We start from the raw sequence: 25,327 nt of genomic DNA, 5'->3' as shown, positions 1-25,327 counted from the left end.
TGACTACCAGAGGCAGCTGCACCTTTCTGTCCTGCGAGTGAGCAGCATGCAGCAGCTGTGTCCTATTTTGACCTGTCATAGCGACAATGGGGGTAGTGACAGCGGGGCAAGTTTCTGTGTCTGACACCATGATTTCACACTATCATCCGGCTTTCATGTCTGCACAGCAAAACGCATCATCTGCTCTCCTCCAGACGGGTATCACATATAAATATAGCCTGCGGCCAGTGGGGACTCCATGTTTTACCAGTCTTTCTCGCCGTGAGCTTTTTTACCCTTCAGGGCGACCTTATTACCCCCCCAGCTTATTTACATGCCCTGCGTGTCTATAGGAGCTGTCAGAGGGGAATCTTTTAAAAGGACAAACAAGCTGCAACTTTTTTCTTTCCTGGCTGGTTGGAGAAGTGAGCTTGCGACGACAAAAACCTCCAGCTGCGGCAAGTTTAGTTTAAACTTTTGTTGGGATGTGCTAGAAGGTGAAGAGGAAGTGGAGTGAGGACGATGTGCGCACACAACACAACAAAAACACGCTGTTTTTTTTGTTTTTTTTTTAATGATCTGCTATTCGTGTTGTTTTTCTTGCATTTTTTTCTTGCAAACTTATGCGCGCTCTCGTTGTTTTTTTTTTCCCCTCACCAAGCTTCTCTTGCAAGCTGCAAACATGGCACCTACAGCCACATATAGATGCACTGACAGGAGAGGATATTAGAGGTTTAGGTGATGTGGGTGTTTAGGAAAATCTCAACTATTATTTCTTCTCTGGTACGCGCGCACACGAGTCCTGGCTGGGCTCTACTGTACGGTTCTGGACGTGGAAAAGAGGCGCAGAAATGGGGGGGCACAAACTGCGGCTACTTCTACCAAGCGCTTTTCTCCCGGATTGTTTTTTTTTTTTTTTTTTTTTCTTAAATCTTAACTAAAGTGTGTGTTTTTCGTATTTCGGGGTGCGCGCTCCCGACTTGTCCGCCAGTTTTTTCTTTTTACTGTACCTGGCGCGGCTGGTGTTGCAGTTTCCCGAGGCGCCGCCGGCGAGTTTATGTCGCTTGCGTTCTCGTCTAGGTCTCCGTCGTCGTCTTCTTCATCAAAATCTCCTCCCTCGGAATTAACCACCATGCCCTCGTCTTCCTCACAGGACCGGAGAGGAGAGGACATTATATTCCTGTCATTGGATCCGTCCTCGTATTCAAAAAAAAAAAGCGTATTCTTGCCCGAATATGTGATATTTATTTAATATTCAAATCGGCACAGAAAAAAGTGGGGGGCGTTTTGGAATATTTTACACTAGGCAGAGCAACAAAGATGGCCGCCCTCTTATATTTATTTTTTAACAACCCCCCCAATAAGAAAAAATCCCCTTACATAAAAAATGGCTGACTATATTATTTCAGAACGCACCCCCCTCCTCCTTTCTCTATCTCTCTCCGTCTCTCTTTCTCCCTCCGCGCGCCCCCTCCCTCCTTAAAAACGTACACATTGTTACAAGAAAAAGGGGTGTGTGACTGCATGTAAGTTACATTGTTACTTGTTTGTTTCTTTTCCGTCTGCCCCCCCTCCTCTCTTTTTTCTCTCCCTCTCTCTCTCTCCCTCTCTCTCTCTCCCCCCTCTCTCCCTCTCTCTCTCTCTCTCTCTCTCTCTCCAAGTCCGGATCAGTCACGAATCCGACAGACTCGCCTGGTGTCACTGTCACTTGCAAGATCACACGCAACAACTCTCGCTTTCTGCATTGCAGAGCCCGACACAAATCTATCAAATATGGCCACCTTATATTCTCCGGAGCCCCCACCGTTGGTATAAAAAAATTATTTTGGAGGGCTGTGTGTGTGTGTGTGTGCGTGCGTGCGCGTGCGTGCGTGTGTGTGAGTGCTGGGGAGGGATTGAGAGAGGGGGGTTGGGAAAATCTGCCGCAGCCATGCCCAGACTTACATCAGATTGTATTGCTTAAAAATTAACTACTTGTGGTGGGGATGAAAACAATTCACAATATGCTAACTACATTTTCCCCCCCTTTGTGAAAAAAAAACAAAACACCATCTGAAGCAGCTCGGAGCGCACAATCCAGCCCTGATGCAGAGGTTTGAGAGCAGCACAGGAGATTGTCCGAAAGCTTACTGTAAATTCTCATTAGCAGCAGGCTGTGTCAACTGGATGGCAGTAAGGCCATGGGAATCCCTAGGCCCCAGCCAGCCCCCTCAGTGGCTGCTCGGGGGCACTTTTGTTTTGACAAAAGGAATTTTGATTTGCTCTTTTTTTTTTCTTTCTTTCTTTTTTTTCTTCACATTCAAACCTCACAACGAAATCGGGGTCAGAGAGGAGAAACTGTGGCTCCACTTAAGGGGGGGAAAAAAATGCAGCGAAACATCTGGATCCTGATGAACATTTTATACACAAGGCGTGCTATATGTTTGAAATAAATGCTGTTTAATCATTCCCATTCAACACATTTTATTAGACTTATTGACTTTATTAAAAAAAGAATAAGACTGATAAAAGCAGCTGGCTGAGGAAAATAGCATCATAATGACTGATTATGTTTCCTCGAGGCAGCATTAACCTCTCACCCTTGAACACTCACCAGGCCAAATACGGGCTGAGTGAAAAGTCTGCAGCTGCATTCTGAGTTACTTTGGCTAATGTGAATCATTATTTAAAAAGCACTCGCAATTCTAAACGTGTGTGCATTTTCTGGCATCAACACCACAGCTGCACACTATTTTTATCTCCCAACAAACAAAATATTAGTTTAGTCTAATTTTAGTCCTCTTTTTGGTTCGAAGAAGAGGATGAATATTAATAAGCGAATCCCTCTGCAGCACTTTTGGTCACAGGAGGCAAAAAGCTCTTGAATATTCTATTAACTTGAGCACAAAAGCTCAATCTTGACCTTGCCAAGAGAAGTTGGACTAAAAAAAAAATCCCAACAAAAGGTTCTCTTACTAGCTTTAAATAGCAGCTAATGACCTTCAGATTGAAACAGAAGATTGTGAAATGAAGCTAATAAGAAAAAAAAATAGGCACAAAGTGGACCTTGTGTTAAGGTATTTCTTTTGTTCGCTGATGTCTGAGGAGACGTCAGGGGTCAAGCACACGTCAAGGTCAGCAGGCCTTGTAAACATTTTGACGTTTCACAGTGGAGAAATCACAAGTGTAAATAATGAAATGTCTCATGGCTGCAGGGATTTGATAGTGTCACCCTGTCATGACTTATTGGGGCACTTGGATCGAACTGAGTCATCATTAATGAGGCTACAAACGACTGCTCTCTGATCTTAACACCTCTATTGTGTTTAAAGGTGTGGATGGAGTTATTGTGAATGTACAACGGCAGGATGACCAATTGTCGCAAAGTTTGAATTCTAGTATATAAAAATATGCAAAGTAAGAGGGGTTATATGGGCCTCATTTTAAAGCTGCTAAATATTAGGGATTTACTCAGAATTGCTTATATGTGGAGGAAAATTAAACATTTTTAATCCACTGCAGCTTAAAGTCTTACTTGATAAACACACAATAGTCACGTATGAATATGGCATAACGGTCACGGCATCAATCAGCTGGTCATTTAACAACAAGCCTGACCTTTATTTTTATTATTATTATTATTATTATTGAACTAACTTCCAGAAGATATTGTCTCATGCTGTAAGATATTCATGCAGCTCAAATGCTATTGCTCTTTTAAAACTAACAATAATAATTTAGCCTTTCAATGTGTCAATTAATTGCTGTCCCGACAGACTTGTAGTCATATAAAAGAAATGTGCCATAAATTCGTGTCATCACTTTTTATAGGATCGTGTTCACAAGCAGCGTGCCTGGACTGAACTTTTGACATTGTGAGCACGTGGCCGACAGCCCGGCCTGCCCGGCCTCTGTATCCTTGTGTAACACATCGTTTTTTTCTTGTTTCGTTTTTTAGCCTCCTTGAACTCTGTCTGTACAATATGTGTAACTCCGTCAGCTGTGGGCTCCCACACCAATAACTGGATATCATGTAAACAAGCATTTCGGTTATGCCTCATCTGCTGTGCACACTCCACTCCCCGCTGCAACAGGTGCCTGAGCCGCTCCAGCTCGGCTTTGCCCGCCCGCGCCCACAAACGAGAAGAGAGGAATTTGTTAGTGCCTCATCCAACGGCCACATCTGCCAAGAGAGACGCGGCGCAATGCAAGACACACACAGAGGAGGGATGTGTGTGTCTGTGCAGGGAGGGAGCATCTGAGTGTGCGACTGGAGCCCCCCCCGCTAAGCCTCTGGCCACTGAGGTGTCTGCTGTTGCCAGATTGAGAGGCTGGCGAGGCGGACGCAGTGTGTGCAGCGTATATACCCTCACCCCCAGCATCCATGTGCACGTGTGAGGTATTTGCAGCCATGACTATGCATGTGTCTCACTGTGCCACTGCAAAAAAAAAAAAAGGGGAGGGGGGTGAAACTAGCCAGGACTCTCATATGCCGCAGGCCCTGACACACTGCACTACTGTGCTGTGACTACCCCCCTCTCCAACACCCCCTGTGTCCGTTTGGCAGGGAGGCATGTCGAGGATGAGAGAGAAAGCGCCTCCCCTGGGTGCTGCGCTCTAGCTAACCCAGATTTTATGCAGTGTGACACACAGAGGAAGACACCGGCTCCTGTGCTCCATTCAGAGCTGAGCTGTCTGAACTGAAGCGACCCAGGGAGGAGATAATGCTTAAATAACAGCCATGCAGCAGGGGCCAGTAGAGAGGAAGATGGTGTGGGATTAAATTAGAAGAGGTTCTTATTGCTTGAGTTCTGGGTCAGCATGTTCCCTAACAGTGAAACTTCCAAACAAAGTGTTTTAGGTGAAAGTATGACATATTCTTTTTGTATATAGTCTGACTTGAGCCAGTTAATGGGTTCCAATTATGGGCCTTCTGCCCTTTGAGACTTCACCAGCTTCTAAAGCAGCAATGTCAGTGTTTAATTTGCTTTAGAATCTTTTACTCTTTTTCTCGAAAGGTCTTAGCCCTCATCTCTACAGAGAAGCCTCTTCAAAACTTTCTCATTGCCTGTAAAGCCTGTCCTTGTACAGGGAATATTTGTAAGCAGCTCTTTAATGCCTCCTAACAAATACAGAAAAGGCCCTGGGGTCAGGCAGGTGTTCTCAGGTGAATTTATCAAATAACTCTGGAGAGAAAAACATGATTTATACTGTGCAATGTTATAAAAGGTTTGAAGACAAATCATTAAAGACACTATGAGACACGAAAAGAAAGACGGTAGAGTTGTCTTTCTATAGGTTTGTCCATAATTGTGTAACTATATAGAATTATAATACATAATAATCACAATAGATGTAAATTACAAAATGTAGAATATGGTGTGCCCAGTCATCTCTGCTGACTGTGTAGCAAACTTCACAAATACAGTTGATTTTCCAACAGAAATCAACCTGAACACAAATTTTAAGGTCACAGCTGATGCAAGATATCAAACAACCAGCACTAGTAGTACACTGAGAGTCAAAAAGATGTGAGGGCCTAATTCTGGGGGGGCCATGAGATGATTAACATCATAACATAATTTTCCTCAAACTTCCTCTTTCCTGTAGAGAATAATTTGACTGATTCAAGGTTGAACTGGACACTAAATGCAAACATTTAACTGTGACAAAAAGGCCAACTCGCATTCTTTTGCATGCTCAGTGAAAAGGAATCAAGGAAGGAAAAAAGTCCAAAATAGGAGCAATCCAGGATATGCTACTCACCTTTAGCTATGCACACTGTGGTTTCAAGGTATGTAGTCCCACTTCATACTATTTATCCCTCCTTCAGGGCCCAGTTAGTGGGTTATGGAGCCTGGCAGGGACTGGATCTGATAAAACAACAAGAGTTTAGCTAAAAAAAAAGTATATATATATGATTGATTGATAGCTTGGATATATTAATGCTTAGTAAATTTCAGGCCAAGCCAATGATAGGTGTCATTTCTGCTCACTCAGTGGACACATTATGTGAATTCTCATATATCAGGGTTAAGGCTGCACATATAGGAGTTAAACTATCTGTACTTTATTGTATAGAAAACAGACATCAGTCTACATTATAGTTACATGTTGGTAAGTTACTTTAAATGATACGTCCTGTGAGATTAAGATGTATTCAGAATTAATCTTGTCTTATCATATCATGTCTGAACCTGTCTCATAATTTCTTTTAGTTTCTTTTCAAGGAATGTCGCCCGCAAATTTCTAGTCTGTGTAATTTACTTATATTTTGTCAATTTTCCTTTGAATTAGGTACCAAATAATAAGGGTATCCACTGAATTGAAGCATAAATGCAGCATGCAAATCATCTTCTATTCTGATTTACAGAAAAAGTAAAACAATTAATTTCTGTTGGTATGGTTAGAAAGGGGCTGGATTTGGCAAATTGTGCACAAACCCAAATTAGTTATGTGACGCCCCTTTCAGGCAAGCACGCCTCTCTGTTAACCAGACGACAGTTGTGCTGGCATCATGTCTGACTGGACACCCTGCTCTCTCTTCTGTAAATGTTGTCATGGCAATTTCAGTAGGTCGCTCTACAATTTCACATCAATTACAAACTGAAATGTTGATAATAATCAAACTTTGCTGCGATGAAATCTGAGCTCCATCACAGCTGTGGGGATATATTTGATTTACTGTTGGTGAACTAGGAGCTAGATTGTCTTCACACATAAACAGAATTTCCGGTGTTTATGAAATTCTAGGTAAACGAGGCCATTTCTAAATTGGAAGCTTGATAAGCTTGCTGTTAGTTTGTTTAATCATTCATAAGACCACGTGGTTTACTGTCCAATGTCATGTGTATGACAAGTATCACGTACTGTTGCTCTCTCCATCACTAGTGCGTACGTCTAAATAACGCCATGAGAAACATAAGCAGAAACATGACCTATGTTTGGATGACAGAGTGCCGTCCTTTTAACAGATTGATGAAACCAGCAATGTCACGTATCCCATCCTGTCCATCTGGATGGACGTATCCGACAACTTCACAAAGTCCTTCAGGAAGAGTGTGACAACACCACACAAACCAGCACCGACAAACTCAGTGTGTTGCAGATGTGAGTCCTTACCGACCTCTGACCTCTGGTGCAGGATGCCACTCTCCATCTTTCCATTAATATTTAATAATAGTGGGTACTCGGTTGCTTCATGACTCCATTCTGTTGCATGGATGCAGTGTGTTCAAACATCGATTACTTTTTTCCCTGTTAAAAAAAAAAGAAAGCAGAGAATTGAATTAAAATATTACACAATGCATTTATATTTTTGGCTAATAAATCGAAATCTATATATAGATAAAAATTAGATATATGCACACACAATAGTTGATAAAGTCAGTGAGAAATGACACATATCACAATAGTAACTTTAGTTGTCTTTCCACTGTATTGTTTGAGTTAATGTTCTGTGTGAGCAGTAAATTATATTAAAGTCAGACTACATACATAACTTTTCAAAGGAGGAATAAAGCTTGTATAGCACATGACACTGCTAGATAAACACCTAAACTGTTTCATCAAAGAAATGAAAAGAAAAACGTATTTAAAGCAACTGAGTCAGAAGGTTATCAATAAATGAAGGTAACTTCAATACCAATTTTCTGAATTATACCGTTTAGCAAAATTTTCTTTAAAACATCATATTCTAACTTATCCAGACTAAACTGATATTATAATTTAATACTAAAAACATAATATAGATAAATGTAGGTATCTGAGTGACAGTTTTGGAGGCTAAACATTGCTGAAAAGATGCTAAAGGTCAGGTGAGAACAGTTTTATCAACTTTAGCAATAAATTCTTACATTTAATAGTTGCTTCCAGTTGTTTCTTGTCTCTTCGTTGAAATGTATGTAATATCTACCGTCATAATGGTTAACCTAGTTTGAATTTTAACGCTAAACCTGAATGTTTTATGACTCTATCAGTCTATCAGCATCCTGCTGCTCGTTCACTTTAAAGGGAAAAAAACTGGCTGCATCCGGTTTAGCAGGTCCGTCGGTGAAATCGCTCCGTAAGCAAATGTAGGAGAAGAAGAGGAGGTTATGGCAACAATGATTGAGGAAAATGGTCCTTCGACTCATGTATGTGTTTCTCACTTCTGCTTTTTAGTGTTTAACCTCAGTCGTTCGTGTTGTTTTACGTGTCGTTAAAGAGAGTTTAAAGGCGTTACTTTAAACACATTTCAATACTGTCAAGGCTTCAGTTGTAGCTACACGCTAGCCGGCGGCTAACACACTAGCTTGATCTGTCACCTGTATAGACTGTGTAAAGTTATTCTGCATTTATCAGGTAATATTTTCATCAAAATGCAAGCTACTCAACCCCAGAGTCTAAATATATATGCTCTATTTTAATCGCCTAACCGCAGGTAAGAGTGAAGCACATTTACTTGACGCTAGCTCGACAACAAACCCTGAAAATAGCAATAATAATACTAATACCTTTGTTTGTATAGCACTTTTAAAAGACAAGGGTTTACAGGGTGCTTTGACAGACAAAACAAAGCACAAATCAACATCCATCAAGCAAAATGTTTTCCAGTAGACATACAAGATTACCAAGCTAACAAATTCAAATATTTAGGTAAAGACTTCACATAATGATTAAGACCTGACAATGTTATATTAAATACAGATTTGCTTTACTAAAAAATATATATGAAGTTAAGATCCTACAATATAATGTGTGATCAATTTGTGTCTTTATATGATCTTATAGTGTTGTTTTTATATTGCTCACTGGGTCTTAACAGGAGAAAAATACACAAAGTATTGCTTGTGATACTATAAGCAACTTCTAAAAGTAACTTAAAGCAACAACTGTATCTGTAGTTTTACATAATGAATAAATACAGTGTATGTTTCTGATGGATGAACTCAAATGAATTAAACAGAGACTGAGTTCAACATCATTTTGATCAGTTTCCTTTGTGTCCTCACCCAGGAGCAGTCTGAAGTGTCCTCTTCATCTCAGGCAAGGCAGAAACTGGAGGGACTCCTGAACAAGAACATGAGGATCCGCATGACAGACGGCCGGACTCTGGTGGGGCTTTTCCTCTGCACAGACCGGGACTGTAACGTCATCCTCGGATCAGCTCAGGAATTCCTCAAATCCACAGGTAAGAGAAGACTGGAAAATGATAGATACTTATGAAAAACAACAGGTATGGCAGACAAATAAAACACTGTTCGTCTTATATACACAGAGAAAAGTTCATCCTGAAAAAAATAAAGATGTACTGAGTGATGGGTACAATGTCTTGCTATTTCAAAAATAGATCTAAAATAGATAATTAAAGAAATGCATAGAGCGACAGTTATTTGGGGCTACAGTTATTGTTTTCATATTTTAGTAGATAAAATGGATTATATTCTATTTTATTCTGTCAGTCTGGTGATTAGTTTCTATAATAATTGTTTGCTAAAAAAAAAAAAAAGCCTAAAATTGTCAATTTTAATTCACGAGAGCAGTATTTACATCTCCTTGTTTAGTCTGAGTAACGGACCAAAGCCTGAAGAAAAGTCATTTATTCATCATTTCATCCCAAAGCTGCTATGAGAGACAACTAGACTGACATTAATGAGTTTGTTGTGGTGGAAACAGACTCACATGATTATTTCAGCAAACGGCTGACCCAGCAGTTCTTTTATTCATCCATTTTCCTCACTTTTTATTTTTCCCCTCACCTCCTCTAAATTATTTCATTCTTGGATTTCCATTTCCGTATTTCCTAGAAGACAAATAGTAGTTGTGGGCTAGAGAAAGGGATTACTTTGAAATACAAATTAATAAAACTTCTAAACAGTTAATAGTTTTGCCAGAGGAATATTTCTGATTCTAAGACTGCACTCACCAGGACTCCAGCAAGCAACATCGGTCATACATGTGACCAAATATCCAACTAAACATTGTCACTCGTCACCAGTGTGTCTCACATTTAGCAGGTCTGTCTGTGTGTCCTCTGCCAGCTTTGCCAGGTAGATTAAATTAGCTGCTTTCAACTTCAGTAAAACTGACATAGGAATGCCTTCTTTTGTTATTTTTGGTCACACACCTGTCTGTATTGCGGGAACTAGACACTTCTCTGCCTTGTAACGTATACAGATGTACATGAGGTAGCATTGGTAAATTGTAGGGTCTTCATTTTGGCAATATGTACAATTTAACTTTAGCAAACAACCTACATTAGAAAATTCTCAGCCTGTTTGAAACACTGGGATACTAAAACAGCCTACATTATGCCCTTATTGCAAAGATAGCAGCTTGAAAGCACTGATGTTCCAAATTGAAACATTAAAAAAGTGCAATATCTCCAAGAAACTGGTCGTCTGCTGTGACAAGTGTGGCCAGCAGAGAAGCTTTGAGCAGGAACAAAATAGAGCAGTGAAGAGTCAGAAATTCTAAGAAAATTAAACACAACTTACAACATAGCCAAAGAAGACCAACCTTTGTCTAACTTTAGGGTCCATATCATCCTTAACTGTAGAAAATATGTATCTGCACCTTTTATTTACATTTACAATCATTTATATAAATTGTTAAGAGACTGCCTGTTTTTATGGGAACTGACAAATAAAAATAATGCTTAGAATGTGTTAATCAGCACCTAAATACATTGAACATTTTGAGGTCAACCAATGTATAAATTAAGTCTGGAGCCCATGACAGCCATGTACCATCACTGTGAGGAATTACCAGCAGAATGTTCCTGTTAATGAGACTTACATTTGAGCAACAAACACCTCATGCTCACCTGAAAATTGTCCTTCTCTTCTCCTTTTGTCTTTAGACACATTCTCCCAGGGCGAACCCAGAGTCCTCGGCCTGGCCATGATCCCCGGTCACCACGTGGTGTCCATCGAGGTGGAGGCAGACAGTCTAGAAGACACACAAGGATTTGGAGCGAACCACTGACGTCTGCTTGGACAGCATTCAGCATTCATGTGACTGACTCCCATCGAGCCGGATGTCAGGCTGAGGCCGAGCCCAAAGAAGAACGGACATCTTCGATGGAGGATTTGAATCAGTCGCTCAGCCTTCAAGAGATACAGAACTTCTGTGTCAGTATTCTGGATTTAGCCATTCCCTCCATGACTGAAGGACGAGTCCATTTGCAGTGACAGCTGTACAACGCAGCGAGTGTGCCATGTGTGTATGACAAGGTGTGGACAAACAGCAGCAGTGTGGATGTGTGTGGAAGTTGTGTCAACAGTGAACATCTTTGTTACAGTGTGTTTTAAAATAAATCGCTGTATTTCAGGCTTTGTGTTGCTGTTCTTGCCTTTACAGAAAATGTAGAAATCAGCACAAACTGGGTCAATTCAATATTTTTTTAATACACTTGAGCATGTCAGCTGATTGAGTTTGGCAACAGAAAAATTGATGCCACTAACAATAGACACCCTAAAAAGAAACCCGGAAACAAAACCGTCCCACTCGGATATAAATACAAAGAGCCTGTCACATTTTGGTTCACACAATAGAGAAGTAAAAGCAGTTTACAGTCACTGTGTCCTTAAGCTATTAATGGCAAAATAACTTAATTTGTGCTAAAAAAAAAAAAAAAAAAAAGGAAAACATGTCTTCAAAGTAATATCCTCTTTGTTCTTGTGCTGCTGTGTGTCCTCCATGGCTGTAAAATCAGAGCCTCATTTCCAAATGTAATCGTTTAGTTTTTGACTTGTGTCTCAGTGCGACTCGCTGGATAAATATTATCCAAATATTCTGTTTTTGAAGTACATACAGTTTACTTCAGGAATTCAAGCTCCAGCTCAGTCTAACATTTGACACGTGCACTTTTCTGCGAGGCCTATTTATAAATGAGGCTCTCAGATAGCCATTGAAGACGCACTTGGTTTGTAAAGAGCCTCTGAAAGGCTTTTAAAAAGCCTGCAGTAACATTTCAGGAGTGGAGAAGCTGCGGAGTGGTTTTTCAAACAAAGGTTAAAAGTGCAAGTTTTCAAAAAATGTGCATTGAAAAGAAAAATACTAAAACTCTTGATTCAGTCAGCAATTGCTACACGTTTGTTCAGGAAATTCTGAACTTTTTTTCCTGTTATTTTGTGTGTTTTAAGCAGAATTCACACATTATTCCAATTAGAAACAACTGCTAATTTAACGCGACATCAAAATCAATCACAGAGCACCTACAACGATTTAAGATCCATAGGATTTCTAAACTTTTACACCCACAAGTTTCATGTAATAGTGCTTAAGTCACCATTGATATATGAGCTCAACAACACAGATCTCTTCATGTCATTCAGTATAAAAATCTTGGTTCTCTAGTGTAGAGACGCTTCAATACGGTGAAAAATGCAGACTGAGATCAGTAAACCTTTTAAGAATACTGCAAGCAAAACACCAACATACCGACATTCTTCTTATGTAATGTCCAAGCGAAAGTTACTGCATTAAAAAAAAAAAACTCAGCGAAGGTTCAAAGAATGGCACAAAGAAAGAAAGAAGCAATAAGAACAGACACCCCAAATGTCCCACATCGACAGATTTCCACCAGCACCTCTCCACTTCTTGTGGAGCTGATGGGTTCAAACAAGACTTCATTTTCTTCAACAACGTAATTCACCAGTAGCAACAGTTCAGTCCTTAGTTCCTGTGTTAAGTCCAGATTTTTTAAAAATCAAAAGTTCGAGTAAACGACAAAACTGCGTCCAAGCTGAAGCGCAAGTTCTGAGGAAGACGTCGCCATAAATCCAACACAGGTCTTCCCCCAAAGTCCCATCCATCCAAAAATGGCACTAACCCCCATGTGTTTGTAAAGTCCTGCGGTTTAGTTGTACTGGAACTTGAAGTGGAAGCTGCCACCGGACTCGAAGGGGTTGAAGTGGAAAGGCCAGCCCTGTTGTCCTCCACCGCCACCCTGCTGGTTTTCTGGGTCCAGCGGATCCTCGCCTGCATCAAACTTCTGTCTCATTTCTGGCAAAACAACGAGAAGGATGACGTGGACAAACTTAAGACAGTGGAAGCTAAATCATTGGTTAGCATGAGGCACATTTTGGATTCTGTCAAACAGATGTGATACAACCTGAGAGCAGAGGAACAATGCAACTCTCACATTTGCCCGTTGAATATCAAGCTATAGCCTGCTAGTCATTTCCATGGTCCACTTTGTCTTCAAATTAAGATATAATGCATGGACTGGTGAGATTTAAAGGTGCAACAATCTTTTTCTTTTTGCAACTTTATACTAAACAGGGGTATTTCTGCTTTAATTTGTAGTTTGTTTGTTTGTTTTTTTAGCAAGCACCTTGGAAAATCACCGATGCAAAATAATCAAAAAAGGAAAAGATCAAAAAAATTATGTTTTTTTATCCAGAAGATAGAAAATAGACCTTCTTTGCTCATCAAATTGTCAGACATAAAAGGAAAACGCTAATTGATTTTATTTTTTTTTTATTAGCAAATGAGAACGAGCCAATTTCCACTAATGTGTTTCTATTCTTTCAAAGTATCCTTTACAATATATTCTTGTAACTTTTGTTGACTTTCTTCTAGATTATATTTTCTATATTTTTATCTTATTTTATTTTACCTTTTATTTTATACCCTACCCTAATATTCTGTGTTGTCTTTTTGCTTTGTTTACCCCCTTTGTTGAATATTGCTGCTGTAACAACTGAATTTCCCTCTGGGATTAATAAAGTCAGTCTAACTCTTAGTCTAAGTCTAAATTAGCTATTAGTGGTGCTAAAATATGACATTATAGTTAGAATAGTGCAAATCCTTTTTTCCAGAGTGATCAGGGAACAGGCTCCACGTCTTTACTTTGCAGATTTTGCTCATTTCTTCAAAGTTACTCTGACTAACCGTCCCAAAATCACAATATCAGTTGTGCCAATAACAATCTCAGCTCCTGACCTGGGTCGGTGAGGACCTCTTTAGCTGATGCGATGTCGATAAACTTCTTTTCCGCTTCTTTCTTTTCGGACTCGGACTGGAAGTTATCGGGGTGCCACTGCTGTGCCAGCTTTCTGTACGCCTTGATGATCTCCTGCTTATTGGCGTTCCTATGGAAAACCAAGTCCATTAGAGTTAGTGGGTGCTTAGAAAAGTGCTAGGATTTGAATTAGATGTCAGTCAAGATGAAGCAAACACAGACAGTCAATAAACTGGTAGGACTGATTACCTGCTGACACCGAGGATCTTATAGTAGTCCCTCTTACGAGAGATTTTGAGCAGCTTCTGTGCTCGTTCAAGTCCTTCTCTGATCTCGTTGCTGTCGCCATCAAACTCTCTCGCCTCCTGGTAGTCCTCCACAGCTGTGGGAAAAGAAATATGAAGAGACTTTCAAGAAAAATCACAAAATAAATGCTTGTCCTTCCACCACACATTTGTTCTGATTGTTTATTTTACTTTTTTAGTTAAAATTTCTATTCATAAGACAATAAAAATCCCAAATATTCAACTCTAAAGATGGGAGCAACTGGGCAGCCTTGTTGTATTTGAATCATATATGCAGCTGTATTCGGAATTTAATATTTTTCTTAGGGTTTTATTTTGAAAAGGTTGGCAATAATAAATATTACAAGCAATTCATTTATATTTGTTTCAGTATTTTCAGTGTGTTAAACCATAAAAACACCTGATAAAATGCACACTGTATTTGTGCTTCAGGAAACATGCCCTGTGTGCTTTTATTTTGGTTTCACTCAACAAATTGTGTGTTTGTTAATGTTTTCTTTAAATTTTAAATCATACATAATGTATGCTTTACTTCCAGTTAAACCAGTTTCTTACAAACAGTGCCAATGACTGTAACAAGGTAAATATAAGTATAATCCAGTTACTTTTCATTGAGAGCAGTGAGGCATGTTACCTTTCTCATAATCCTGGTTCAGGATGTAGGCCTCTGCTCGGTCTCGGAGGACGTTGGCGTTGCGGGGATCTCTCTGGTGAGCTTCTGAACACACGTCTATTGCTTCATTAGCCAACCTAACCTGAAATTGGCAAGAAGATAATTAAGGAGAAAAATTAAGACTGCACTAAGTGAGCAATTGCACTTCAAAAGTCTGTGAATGAATAACAATTTATGTACAATTTTGAAACTGATCAGCACTTGTCTAGAACATTAACGATGTAGACACATGTTCTGGTTCTGTCTCTCACCTTAACAAAACAGAAACAGATCCTCTCGTTTGCCAGGTTGGTATAATATGGCACATTAGGTTCCGTCTTCATCACTGATTCATACTTTTCAATGGCATCTTGGTATCTGATGGTAGAGAACAATTCAATTAGGTCATCAAATGAATTTTCAAGTGTTCTAGTGTCAGGTGTTGCATAGGATTTAAATATATACTCTCACACAGTATGTTCCTTCACTTATCACTTAAACCACTAACAAAGATTCTAACTTTAATGCTTATGTTAAAGCACTGGTTTCCATACTGAGGGGAGGGAAGCGCACTAATCCAACAGATGCACTGACCTCTCCTCCTGAATCAGCTCTTCTGCCATGTCCAGCTGCTTGCTGAGCTTTTTCACCTGCTTGTAGTGGCTGAAACACTCTTTGTCGTCCTGATCGAGTTTCAGACACTCCCTGATGTGACTGCACAGAAAAAGTGAGACAGACGGATTAAAGAAAGAAAACAGCAAAGCGGACGAACGCAGCTCTCAGGTAGGAGATTGCCATCATTTGCATGGCTCTGCCGAGCAAGTCACGTTAGTATTCAAGTAACAACGCTCACTTGAGTGACTCGTGGTGTTCCCCGAGGCTGTAGTGCAGCATGCTGAGCTTCAGAAAGGCAGCGCGGTTGTCATTGCGTAGCCTCGTCGTTGGCGTCAGATCCTGGATGGCTTTCTGCGGATCCCCCATTCGGATGTAGCATTCTGCACGGAGCTCGCGCGACTCGGGATCCCAGGGAGAGATCTGAGGAGGGACAGCAGTTTTTAAAAACGGACAGCAAAGACAATAATGTTGCCTTCTACTGAACTGTGAAGTCACACTTTAATCAAAACTTTAGACGATTTTCTATCAACACAACATGTTACCATATAAAAAGTATAGACACTTCAGAGAAAACAATCACATTCTGATTCATTCTAACATATAAAAGGCCATTTCCGATCCAGCACTGCAGACATTTGCTTTTCTCCAAATCCCACATGTTTGTAGCTGCCATGCTAAGCCAGTACTTCCAAGTCTGGGGCCATGATTCTCTGCTGGAAATCAGTGGATTGCTACCTCTGTGTTTGGAGTGAGTTGCTGTATCAAGCGAAGGAGTTTAAAGATCTCGAGATGTTGTCGATGGGAGAATGAAGCAAGAGATGGACAAATAGATTCTCAGTGTCTGCAGTAATGTTGCCGTTTTGCTGGACCATTGTGGTGAAGAGGAAACCGAGCCAGAAGGCAAAGCTCTCAGTTTACCAGTCAGTCTACATTCCAGCCCTCACTAATGGTCATGAGCGCTGGGTAATGGCCAAAAGAATGAGATTGTGGAGCTAAATTTCCTCCATAGGACTTCTGGGCTTCACCTTTAACACAGGGTGAGGAGCTGCTGCTTTATGTTGAAAGGAGTTCCCTCAGCATCTGATTAGGATGCCTCCTTGGATTCAGAAGGAGAAGTACAACATTACTGAAGGGAGGAATCTGGAATGCCCTGCTTAGCCTGCTGCCACCAAGACTCTGGATAAGTGGTAAAAAATGGATGGCTGGGTGGACGGACTGCAAACATGACACCCACCTCTATAACTCTCTCCAACACAGTGATGGTAGTGCTGTAGTCCCCTTGGTGGTACGCAGCATGGGCCTCCTCCTGCAGCTCCTCCAGCTCGTTCGCCTTCATCAGCTGGTCGTGAGCTTCTTCGTGTTCTGGAGAGCGCTGGAGCTGAAACAGCGTGTCGATTTATCCTTTAATCACTTATATTATTCTGGCAGGGAATAGTGATTTAGGACTGCAAACGTAGCGTGTCAGTAAACCTACCACTGCTTCAAAGTCCTCCCTGGCCTCCTGTGTGTTGCCCTGCTTGAGCAGAATATTCCCTCTCTGCAACCGGGCCTGAAAATTTAAGGAGATGAAGAAATGGGATGATAGTAGAAGGTGTAGGAGGGAAAAAAAGAGACAGAATACTGTCAAGACTGTCAGATCTTTTGGGCTGAGATGAGCAGATGAACTTACAGCCAAGAAGTCAGGCTTGAGTTGGATGGCTCTGGTCAGATCTGGCAGAGCAGATTTAGATTTTCCCATTGCCAGAAACACGGCAGCTCGCTTGTAGTAGGTAAGATAATTCTTAGAGTCTCCCTCTGGAAAATGTCAACCAGACAAAATTTCTATTTCATCAATGTGTCAAACATAAACTTCTAAACTAATAACATTCGTACAAAACATGTCTGTAAAAGCAGAATTTTGCAGTGAATATGAGAGAAAACAAGCATTATCAGAGCACAGGCACAGTCTGAAAATGTCAGCCAGTGGCGAGAACATAAATGTGTGTCAGTGAGTGTGTCTGCATGTCAGTGTGTGTAACCTTACCCACAGCAGAGTGGTAGTGGGACAAGGCCTCAGCCAGCTGACCGGCTGCCAGAAGTTTGCGGCCCATCTCCAAGTGGTGCTCAATCTCAACATGAGTTGCCCCTAAGACACCTGTAACACAAATCTGTGCTTGAGCCTCGCTGGAAATACACTGCTGACAAAGGTTAGGCTACAAAACTAGAGCAGCAGACCATGATGTAGCTAAATTTATTAGGTCTTACAGGCTTTTTTTTTTAAGATTTACACTTTTTTTCACACCACAGTCTGGCAATATTTAAATTACAAAGCATGAGCTGCACCTACAAAGCCATCATTTACCACAAAACACAAATCAATCTGATGCCAAGCCATTATTGGAAACATAGCAGATGAGTAACAATGACTACTTGAACCAATACTGATTTTTTATACAATCTGAGTATCAGTGTGATAAAACAGTTTGATTTGATATTTTATTTGCTTGATGAGCAAATATTTTTATGAGTTTCTCAACCTATTTTCCATAAGATGTCCAAAATAACTAAAGATAAATATTGCTGTATAAAATGACATACTCTGTTATAAGAGGTTTAATCTGGAGCTGAACTGTTTAGTCTTCTAACCCCAGACTTTTCTTTGATTTATTGTCATTATAATTTAAAACAACAAATTTGACGATGTTCTCTCAGGCTGGAGCTGCAACTAAAAACTATTTTCATTGTCAAATACTTTCTTAACGAATCGATTTGATGTTGGCTCTAAAAAATGCCCAAAAATTGTGTTTCTCAAAGGCCAAGGTGAAGCCTTCAAATGCCTTGTTTTGTCAAAAAAACCCCAAAGATATTCAGTTTACTGTCATAGAGGAGTAAAGATCCCAGAAAATATTTACATTTAAAAAGTTGGAATCAGAGAATTTTTCCTTTTTTAAAAACGACTCAAACTGATCAATCGATTATAAGTAGTTGCAGATTTGCTTGACAGAGAGCAACTAATCGATCGATCTAACTTTGCAGCTTTAATGTGATGAGTATTTCTTTTTTTCTGGCCTCTTTCGACCCAAATTTAAAGATCCACTCCTAATATTATTATAGTACTTTCTCTAATCGTAGCAGCTGATTCTGATGTTTGTTTGTGGTTAGACTGGTTTTCTTTACACAGCTAATGTAGGTGGTGTGGCTTCCTGATGACAGGAAGAGAGGTTCTGTAAAGTCTTTTAATTTGTTGTTTGGTTTATATAAGACCAAGATGAGGTCCTCAAACGTCTTGGTTTGTCTACAACCCAAAGTTATTCAGTTTGCTCCTATAAATGAATAGAAGTCGTCGATCAAGTGGGTATTGGCCAGGCTGATTATCAGATCCAACACTCAGCATTTTTCTGAATCTTGACATTGTTATTTTTGAACTGATTCCCAATAAAATAAAGTCATTTTACTGAGTAATATCCCACTGTGGCGCTGATGCAGGTTCTTCTGTCTGTAGTCGCTACTTTCTAGTCTCGAGCAATAACAGGCAATTGTTGATAAGTTTTATTTAAATAAATCATGCATAAAACACATAAATAAAGGCATTAAAACAAACAAAAAAAACACAAGTTTATTGTTGGCGTTGGTTTTATTAAAAATTTTGACATTAAGATTTTCATTCTAGCTGTAGATGTAGATCAGTTCTACTTGATTAGCCCGAAAAAGACCGAAAAGAACCTGATCTCTAAAAGAAACCAGAAAATATTCAAATCTAAGAAGCAGGAAACAGAGAGTTTTGACTTGTCTTTCTTAAATAATTGCTCAACTCAACTAACTGGTTATGATTTCTTTCTTTCTTTCCTTGGTTCAGCCCTGACTGAACGCTTATCATCCACTCCTACTGTCACTATGTTTGTTTTTAGCTGACAGTGATATTTTAGGGCAGGAGGTGCGGGCTCCTGGTGACAGCTAAGTCCTCGCTACGTCTCTGTGTAAACACATACTGCTTTTTAACATCATGCTAAAAGGCTTTAATTAACTTTAACACGCGCTATTGTTTTCATATCAGAATAAGAACTGCTCTGGTGCTTTTTATTTGGAGTCTGACAGCGGCCGGATGTAATGTCACCTCTGTAAGCTAACACTCCGTGACAGTTTGGGAAACTTTCAGCGGCTAGACCGTCAAAAGAAGCCGGAAACGCCCAGAAACGTGTGTCCTTGTGTGTGAGAAAGCCGGTAAAGGCTTGTTTTTTAGCATAAAGTCGGTCTTACCGTCCAGCTGGATGTCCAGGATGACACAGAGCAGAGACAGGGAGCACAGAACCCCGCTGAGTCCTGTCCGCCGACACGACTCCATTTCCCGATTTAATCACACTTTGACACCGGAACCAGCGAACTTAGCGTCTCTGAGTCCACGTCGACTGGAAATGGTTGCTTGTTTCATTGAAATTGTAATAATACTGACGAAATCTTCATCGTTTTCTCCCCGCAGAAACAGCTACGACAGTATATTTACGGTCCCGGTAGGACAGTAATCCGTGTGGAAATAGTTCCCGTCGCTGAAAGGTTCCCACCCGAACAAATTAACAGTTGCACGTGGATGTCCGGACGAAAGCGACGACAATTGGATTTTAGTGAAAGTTAAAACAACTTCTCGTTACTTGATAGTGAAGAAGTCAAACAGCTGACGGTGTGTGTACTTTGCAAATGAACCCGTTGTGCCTGCTGTGGAGTCTCCTCCCCAGCTGCCCTACATTTCCGTGGTTGGTCCACACGGCGCACATCCGTGTTCGTCCAGAAACGTGGGCCGCTCTCATTGGACGGACTGTTTTAACTCTGACGGCCTCCCAGAATGTCCCTGCGAGCCGAGCGCCGCAACCAAGCGTCTGGACAGGACACGAAATTTAGAGACAACTCCTTACAGCGGGTTGTACAATGTAAATACTATGAATACAGTTAATCCGAAATGAAAAAATAAAATAAAACAAAAAATGTACCTCATTTTTTAGTAGGGACCTTATAAATAATCTGCTCTGTACAGTTTTAAACTAATAAACTTTAAAAATCCTGGAAATATTTGACATCAAATGCATTGTTGGTATTGGTTTAAATTTTATTTATTTATGTTATTTGCCTTGTATGTAACGTGGTGCTTACGGTTCCAAAAAATGTATATTTTATTTTGTTTTATTTTATTTTATTTTATTTTATTTTATTTCATTTTATTTTCCATCCATCCATTATCTATACACCGCTTAATCCTCATTAGGGTCGCAGGGCTGGAGTCTATCCCAGCCAATTTAGGGCGAAGGCTTATTTTATTTTATTTTAATTGATTTTATTTTATTTTATTTAAGTGGCTACCTTGTTAATAATCTGCTCTATGTCTTTTAAATTAATAAACATGAAAAATCCTGGAAATATTTGATATCTAGTGCAAATATAGATATTATTGGTATTGGTATGAATGGTGTTTATTTATATTATTTGCCTTGTATGTTAGGTGATACTTACAGTTCTGAAAATGTATTTATTTATTTATTTTTTATTTTATTTGTATTTTTTTTCATTCATTTATTTATTTAAGTAGGGACCTTGTAAATGATCTGTTCTATATGTGTTTTAAATTAATTACCATTAAAAAAAATAAATCCTGGAAATATTTGACCTCTCGTGCAAATATGGATAAACACAGATGTATTTATTTGTTTAGCTTTGTATATGTACTGAATATACCACAATACTTGTAAATTTTTCTTAACCATTCATCCAGGTGAACCCACTATTATTTGAATAGAAAAACAAAAGAGACTTTAAATCACTACTAAATCATTAAAGGTGACTGAACACTGTTCTTCCTCTTTATATTTCCTGCTGGTGGTAGAGAATGCTGTCATCGTGGATGAGGCAACTCTCATCAGGATGGAGATGTTTGTTTGTTGTTTTAACCACATCTCTGTAGACCAGGGCCTGTGCCTGCTGCGCTACTGAACTCTCCAATGTGCATTTAACTCTGAAATGAAAGGTTTATGCACTGCACTATATTTTCTCTCTTTTTGTAACTGTGTGTAACTGATCTTGCTTACAGTCTGATCATAACGTGCATCCTCTCGGTCACCTGCTCCTCTGCATTCCTTTTGTGCTTTCAACCACAATTCCTGGCCCTATTTACTGTCATTCCACCAGATCTAAATACAGATGTCACTTCATTCAGTTTCCACTTGAGGCCAGCTGAGCAGCCTTTCTGCCATCTGTGCCCCAACAATAAACCCTCTTTCAAAGTCACTTAGATCATTTCCTCTTGTCATCTTGATACAAAACCAGAATCATCCAGGCCTGCTCAACATGTTTATACATTTCACATGTCTCTTCTCACTGGCTTGGCTTTTTCCTTTAATTTGTCACCTGTCTGTGTTTGTTTTATGCATATAAAAAGACAAAATCCTCCGTTTGTAGCAAATTTAAATCTTATAAATTTGTGATTTAGATTTGTAGTCACTATAATATCATAATAAGCCTTGCTATTGTTTGTAAAAAATACTTTTATTCTTTTTTTAAAAAGAGTACAATCACAACTTTTTTTGGCCACAGGTTGCAAAGTTATAAACATTTGGCATAAAACGCTTCATTGTGTGCAATCGTAAAAAACAAAAAAGGACAAAACACCATGAAAACAAAGATAACCCGTCCTCCACCCTCGCTAACAGATACTACCTACAAAACTGTACAAAACAAAACAAATGTCTGTGTCTGCTTTCATGCAGGTCATTAAACGATTGAACATCATTAAGGTGAGTGACTGTAAATGGAATGGAGCAAACAGTGTCAGTGAAATATAAATAGAATCATTGAAAGCCTTCTGTATGTCTGTGCAGTGATGAGTCGTGTCGCTTTGTACAAATTTTACAACATTAACGCTGTCATCTCAATGCTGTTATTTTACATAGTTGATATTGTGGCTATGTACAGTGCAGTGGTGCTAAGTTTCATCCATCTGTGAACATCTGACGCACCGTTTGTGCTTCCACAGTCACCCAAAGTGTTATAAAGCTGAGGTGATGAAAAAGTTCACAAAGTTCAGTCTCCAGATCTTGCTCAAACGTAAGCATTTCGTCCATAAGTACTGGCTACCACGCTTCTGGTGGGTGCAACTCCGGAGTAGACGGTTCCTCTGGTCTGATAGGGCAAAGGGCTGCAAAACAAGATGCAAACAAACATGTCAGCCTCACACATTAATAAAGACGAATAACATCAACAGCCTCAAAGACATTTAATTGGTCTTTTGCAAACCACCCATCCATTATCTACACACTGCTTAATCTTCACTAGGGTCGCAGGGGGGCTGGAGCCTATCCCAGCCGACTTAGGGTGAAGGCAGGGGACACCCTGGACAGATCACCAGTCCATCACAGGGCCACACTTAGAGACAGACAACCAAGCACACTCACATTCACACCTACAGACAATTTAGAATCATCAATTAACCTCAGCATGTTTTTGGACTTGTGGGAGGAAGCCAGAGAACCCGGAGAGAACCCACACTGCACGGGGAGAACATGCAAACTCCACGTAGAAAGATTCCGGTGCCCCCACCGGGACGCAAACCGGCAACCTTCTTGCTGCGAGGGAACAGTGCTACCAACTGCGCCACCTTGCAGCCCTCCTTTGCAAACCATTTATCTCCAATTTACAGCAGTGCCTCTTTTTCCAACCACTAGGGGGCGCCAAACTCTAAAATGTTTAAAATCCTGCTACACAGTGGCTTCAGCTGCTGTAGTCAGGCCTTTCACACCCACCACTGGTCATGTTCACTGTTGTACACAGCCTGCTTTAAAGGGATCAATTACAATCCATTACACACCCTTTTAAGGCATATTCTGCCTCATCATATAACTTTAGTAGTTAATTTGGTTACAATTTCATTATTAATTCTTGTATTTTTGCACCGTATAAACAATTTTATCTATTTTTCTATTCTGTTTATTGCCTATATGCACATATTTACATAGACAAACACATTTTGCATATTGTTCAGCTTTAGAATCTGCTGTTACATTGTGTTAAATTTGAAACGGTTGAAGCAGATCACACGCAGGAAATAAATGTAACGAATTGATTGTTGAAATTAATCAACCTGGAAAACGCCTAAGTCAGATTGTAAGTGCAGATTGTAGGGCTGAACGACAAGCAAAAATTTAAAAAAACAAAAAATCTAATTGTGATTAATTTGACAGATATTGAGTCACAATGTTAGAATTTTTACATTTCTTTTGCACCCACAGTGACGTATATTTTTTGCTGCAAACGAGCAGGTTCTTGTCTGTAGAATATGATTTGTGGCTTCTTTTTTAACACCACAGTGTTTCATTCACAGTTGTATCTTGTGGACACACTTTAGTGAACTCACAATTTTTCCTGTGAGCCCAGTTTGCAGGAGCAGGTGAGACAGACTCCTCCGGCGATGGCGAGCACAGAAGAGCACCAGCCGATGTAAAGCCCTTCTCCTATTTCATACCTGCGAGACGGAGAAGAGGTTAAATCAGCCAACGGTGCATTTTAGGCCCGTTTATCTCACATCACCACCGCTAGCAGCACCTCACCTTATCCCAGGATAGAACGGGTCGAAGAAATCCTGAGTGATATTGAAGGCGTACCACGACACTGAGACCAGAGTACACAAACCTTTGGACAGAAAAAGAAGCGTTTTTTTTTAATTACTGAGAAAGCCGTGCCAGCCAGAGAGTTACACACAGGTCCAAAGTCTTGAAGGAAACAAGGAGAAAATTTATGAAGGACTGATTTGAATGTGCAATAAAGCATGACCATGAATTATTACCCTGTTGGAGAACTTTGTGTATCTACAGTATTTATGGGATGGTGTAGGAGGTCAGAAGTTTCCTTGCTGATTTACTCTCCTCTAAAGTACACATCCTGACATTTTTAAAATACATTTTATTTGTGGTTCTTACCTTGAAGTATAAAAAACACTCCAGCGGTGCCGGCAATCCTCCCTTTGAGAACATAGTTTTCTCCTCCTGCTTTCGAGCACTGTATTCCTACGAGGGCCGCCACCAGTCCAAAGGTGCCAAACACTACTGATGTGATCATCAAGGCACGAGACGCCTGGACGTAACCTGGAGAGAGTTTAGGAATAGACACAGACAGAATTAGACACATTTAATTCTCATGTTTTAATGATAATACGACCTCACTTTGAAGATTTGATGATCGCTTGCAATTATGTTTTGCAATGAGCTTTGAAAACACAACAAAGGAAAATTCAAATTGTCCTTTAACCTTTGATTCTCGTCACATTTTCTCCAAACAAAGCAACATAAATACTGTGAGATAAAGTGATATTGATGATATGTTGCAGATCAAATTTGAGAAAAAGTGTAATTAAATCGATTTTCTATCAACATACCACTCAACGCGAGCAGCGATGGGAACTCTCTGCAGTTATGAACCCCAGTTGAATCCGTCGCACAGGACATCCACAGGTTTTCATAGATGGTGGAGGTGGTGATAACGTTCCCGTCGACGGTGGACGTCCTCCAGTAACGGTTCGGCAGAGCGACCCCCACCATCACCCAAGCACCGAACCCCAAAACCAAAGCCACAACTTCCACGATCGGATCCATGACCCCTCCTCAGGCCCGTCAGTCAGCCAAAAGTATATCCAGTTTTCAAATCGATGAAACTTGTTGTGAAAGTCAGAACATCTGAGAGAAAGTGTGTGTTGTCTGGTCTGCAACCGTGAGATGTGTGAAGTTCAACAGATATGTATAATGATTTATATGTCTGGCTGTTTCTCCTCCCCCTGCCCACACACACACACACACACACACACACACACACACACACACACACACACACACACAC

At 40.1% G+C, this 25,327-nt stretch overlaps 4 protein-coding genes across 7 annotated transcripts in view; 1 reads left to right on the top strand and 3 right to left on the bottom strand.

Moving 5' to 3' along the window:
- The window catches only part of chd3 (chromodomain helicase DNA binding protein 3), a 45,566-nt gene extending 44,014 nt beyond the window's left edge, over positions 1 to 1,552 (bottom strand). For 3 of the 4 annotated variants that reach the window (XM_008287408.1, XM_008287409.1, XM_008287410.1), the window contains exon 1: positions 990 to 1,550. In XM_008287408.1, the coding sequence (XP_008285630.1) occupies positions 990 to 1,152 (163 nt within the window). In that variant the 5' untranslated portion in view covers positions 1,153 to 1,550. Of the gene's footprint in view, positions 1 to 989 lie in introns of all 4 variants that reach the window. The other variant, XM_008287411.1, reaches the window with a different exon arrangement.
- A 6,451-nt stretch (positions 1,553 to 8,003) lies between these two features.
- On the top strand, positions 8,004 to 11,274 carry naa38 (N-alpha-acetyltransferase 38, NatC auxiliary subunit). Its single transcript, XM_008287407.1, has 3 exons — positions 8,004 to 8,093; positions 8,956 to 9,130; positions 10,802 to 11,274. Exons 1-3 carry the CDS (start codon positions 8,055 to 8,057, stop codon positions 10,924 to 10,926), a joined length of 339 nt encoding a protein of 112 aa, XP_008285629.1. The 5' UTR covers positions 8,004 to 8,054; the 3' UTR covers positions 10,927 to 11,274.
- A 54-nt stretch (positions 11,275 to 11,328) lies between these two features.
- dnajc3b (DnaJ (Hsp40) homolog, subfamily C, member 3b) lies at positions 11,329 to 20,155 on the bottom strand. The gene is made up of 12 exons (XM_008287406.1): positions 19,718 to 20,155; positions 17,505 to 17,615; positions 17,151 to 17,275; positions 16,956 to 17,030; positions 16,716 to 16,859; positions 15,720 to 15,901; positions 15,461 to 15,580; positions 15,139 to 15,244; positions 14,849 to 14,969; positions 14,159 to 14,291; positions 13,891 to 14,039; positions 11,329 to 12,948 (listed from the first exon to the last, which is right to left on the bottom strand). The coding sequence occupies exons 1-12, from the start codon at positions 19,800 to 19,802 to the stop codon at positions 12,803 to 12,805; spliced, it is 1,497 nt and encodes a 498-aa protein (XP_008285628.1). The 5' UTR covers positions 19,803 to 20,155; the 3' UTR covers positions 11,329 to 12,802.
- A 1,814-nt stretch (positions 20,156 to 21,969) lies between these two features.
- Positions 21,970 to 25,175, bottom strand: cldn15a (claudin 15a). The gene is made up of 5 exons (XM_008287405.1): positions 24,870 to 25,175; positions 24,415 to 24,579; positions 24,046 to 24,127; positions 23,853 to 23,960; positions 21,970 to 22,637 (listed from the first exon to the last, which is right to left on the bottom strand). The coding sequence occupies exons 1-5, from the start codon at positions 25,084 to 25,086 to the stop codon at positions 22,541 to 22,543; spliced, it is 669 nt and encodes a 222-aa protein (XP_008285627.1). The 5' UTR covers positions 25,087 to 25,175; the 3' UTR covers positions 21,970 to 22,540.
- Positions 25,176 to 25,327: the final 152 nt, after the last annotated feature.

This window comes from Stegastes partitus, unplaced genomic scaffold (genome assembly GCF_000690725.1).
Source record: "Stegastes partitus isolate 25-593 unplaced genomic scaffold, Stegastes_partitus-1.0.2 Scaffold499, whole genome shotgun sequence".
NCBI classification, from domain to species: Eukaryota; Metazoa; Chordata; class Actinopteri; family Pomacentridae; genus Stegastes; species Stegastes partitus.
This window is presented reverse-complemented; position numbering and strand designations above follow the sequence as displayed.

Excerpts from the sequence above, each read along its gene's own strand:
- naa38 (XM_008287407.1), top strand. The coding sequence starts at position 8,055 with ATGGCAACAATGATTGAGGAAAATGGTCCTTCGACTCAT. Across the intron at positions 8,094-8,955 it reads AAAATGGTCCTTCGACTCAT|GAGCAGTCTGAAGTGTCCTC; the intron begins GTATGTGTTTCT and ends GTCCTCACCCAG. Across the intron at positions 9,131-10,801 it reads GGAATTCCTCAAATCCACAG|ACACATTCTCCCAGGGCGAA; the intron begins GTAAGAGAAGAC and ends TTTTGTCTTTAG.
- dnajc3b (XM_008287406.1), bottom strand. The coding sequence starts at position 19,802 with ATGGAGTCGTGTCGGCGGACAGGACTCAGCGGGGTTCTGTGCTCCCTG. Across the intron at positions 17,616-19,717 it reads CCTGGACATCCAGCTGGACG|GTGTCTTAGGGGCAACTCAT; the intron begins GTAAGACCGACT and ends TTTGTGTTACAG. Across the intron at positions 17,276-17,504 it reads CCACTACCACTCTGCTGTGG|AGGGAGACTCTAAGAATTAT; the intron begins GTAAGGTTACAC and ends GACATTTTCCAG.
- cldn15a (XM_008287405.1), bottom strand. The coding sequence starts at position 25,086 with ATGGATCCGATCGTGGAAGTTGTGGCTTTGGTTTTGGGGTTCGGTGCT. Across the intron at positions 24,580-24,869 it reads ATCGCTGCTCGCGTTGAGTG|GTTACGTCCAGGCGTCTCGT; the intron begins GTATGTTGATAG and ends AACTCTCTCCAG. Across the intron at positions 24,128-24,414 it reads AGTGTTTTTTATACTTCAAG|GTTTGTGTACTCTGGTCTCA; the intron begins GTAAGAACCACA and ends TTCTGTCCAAAG.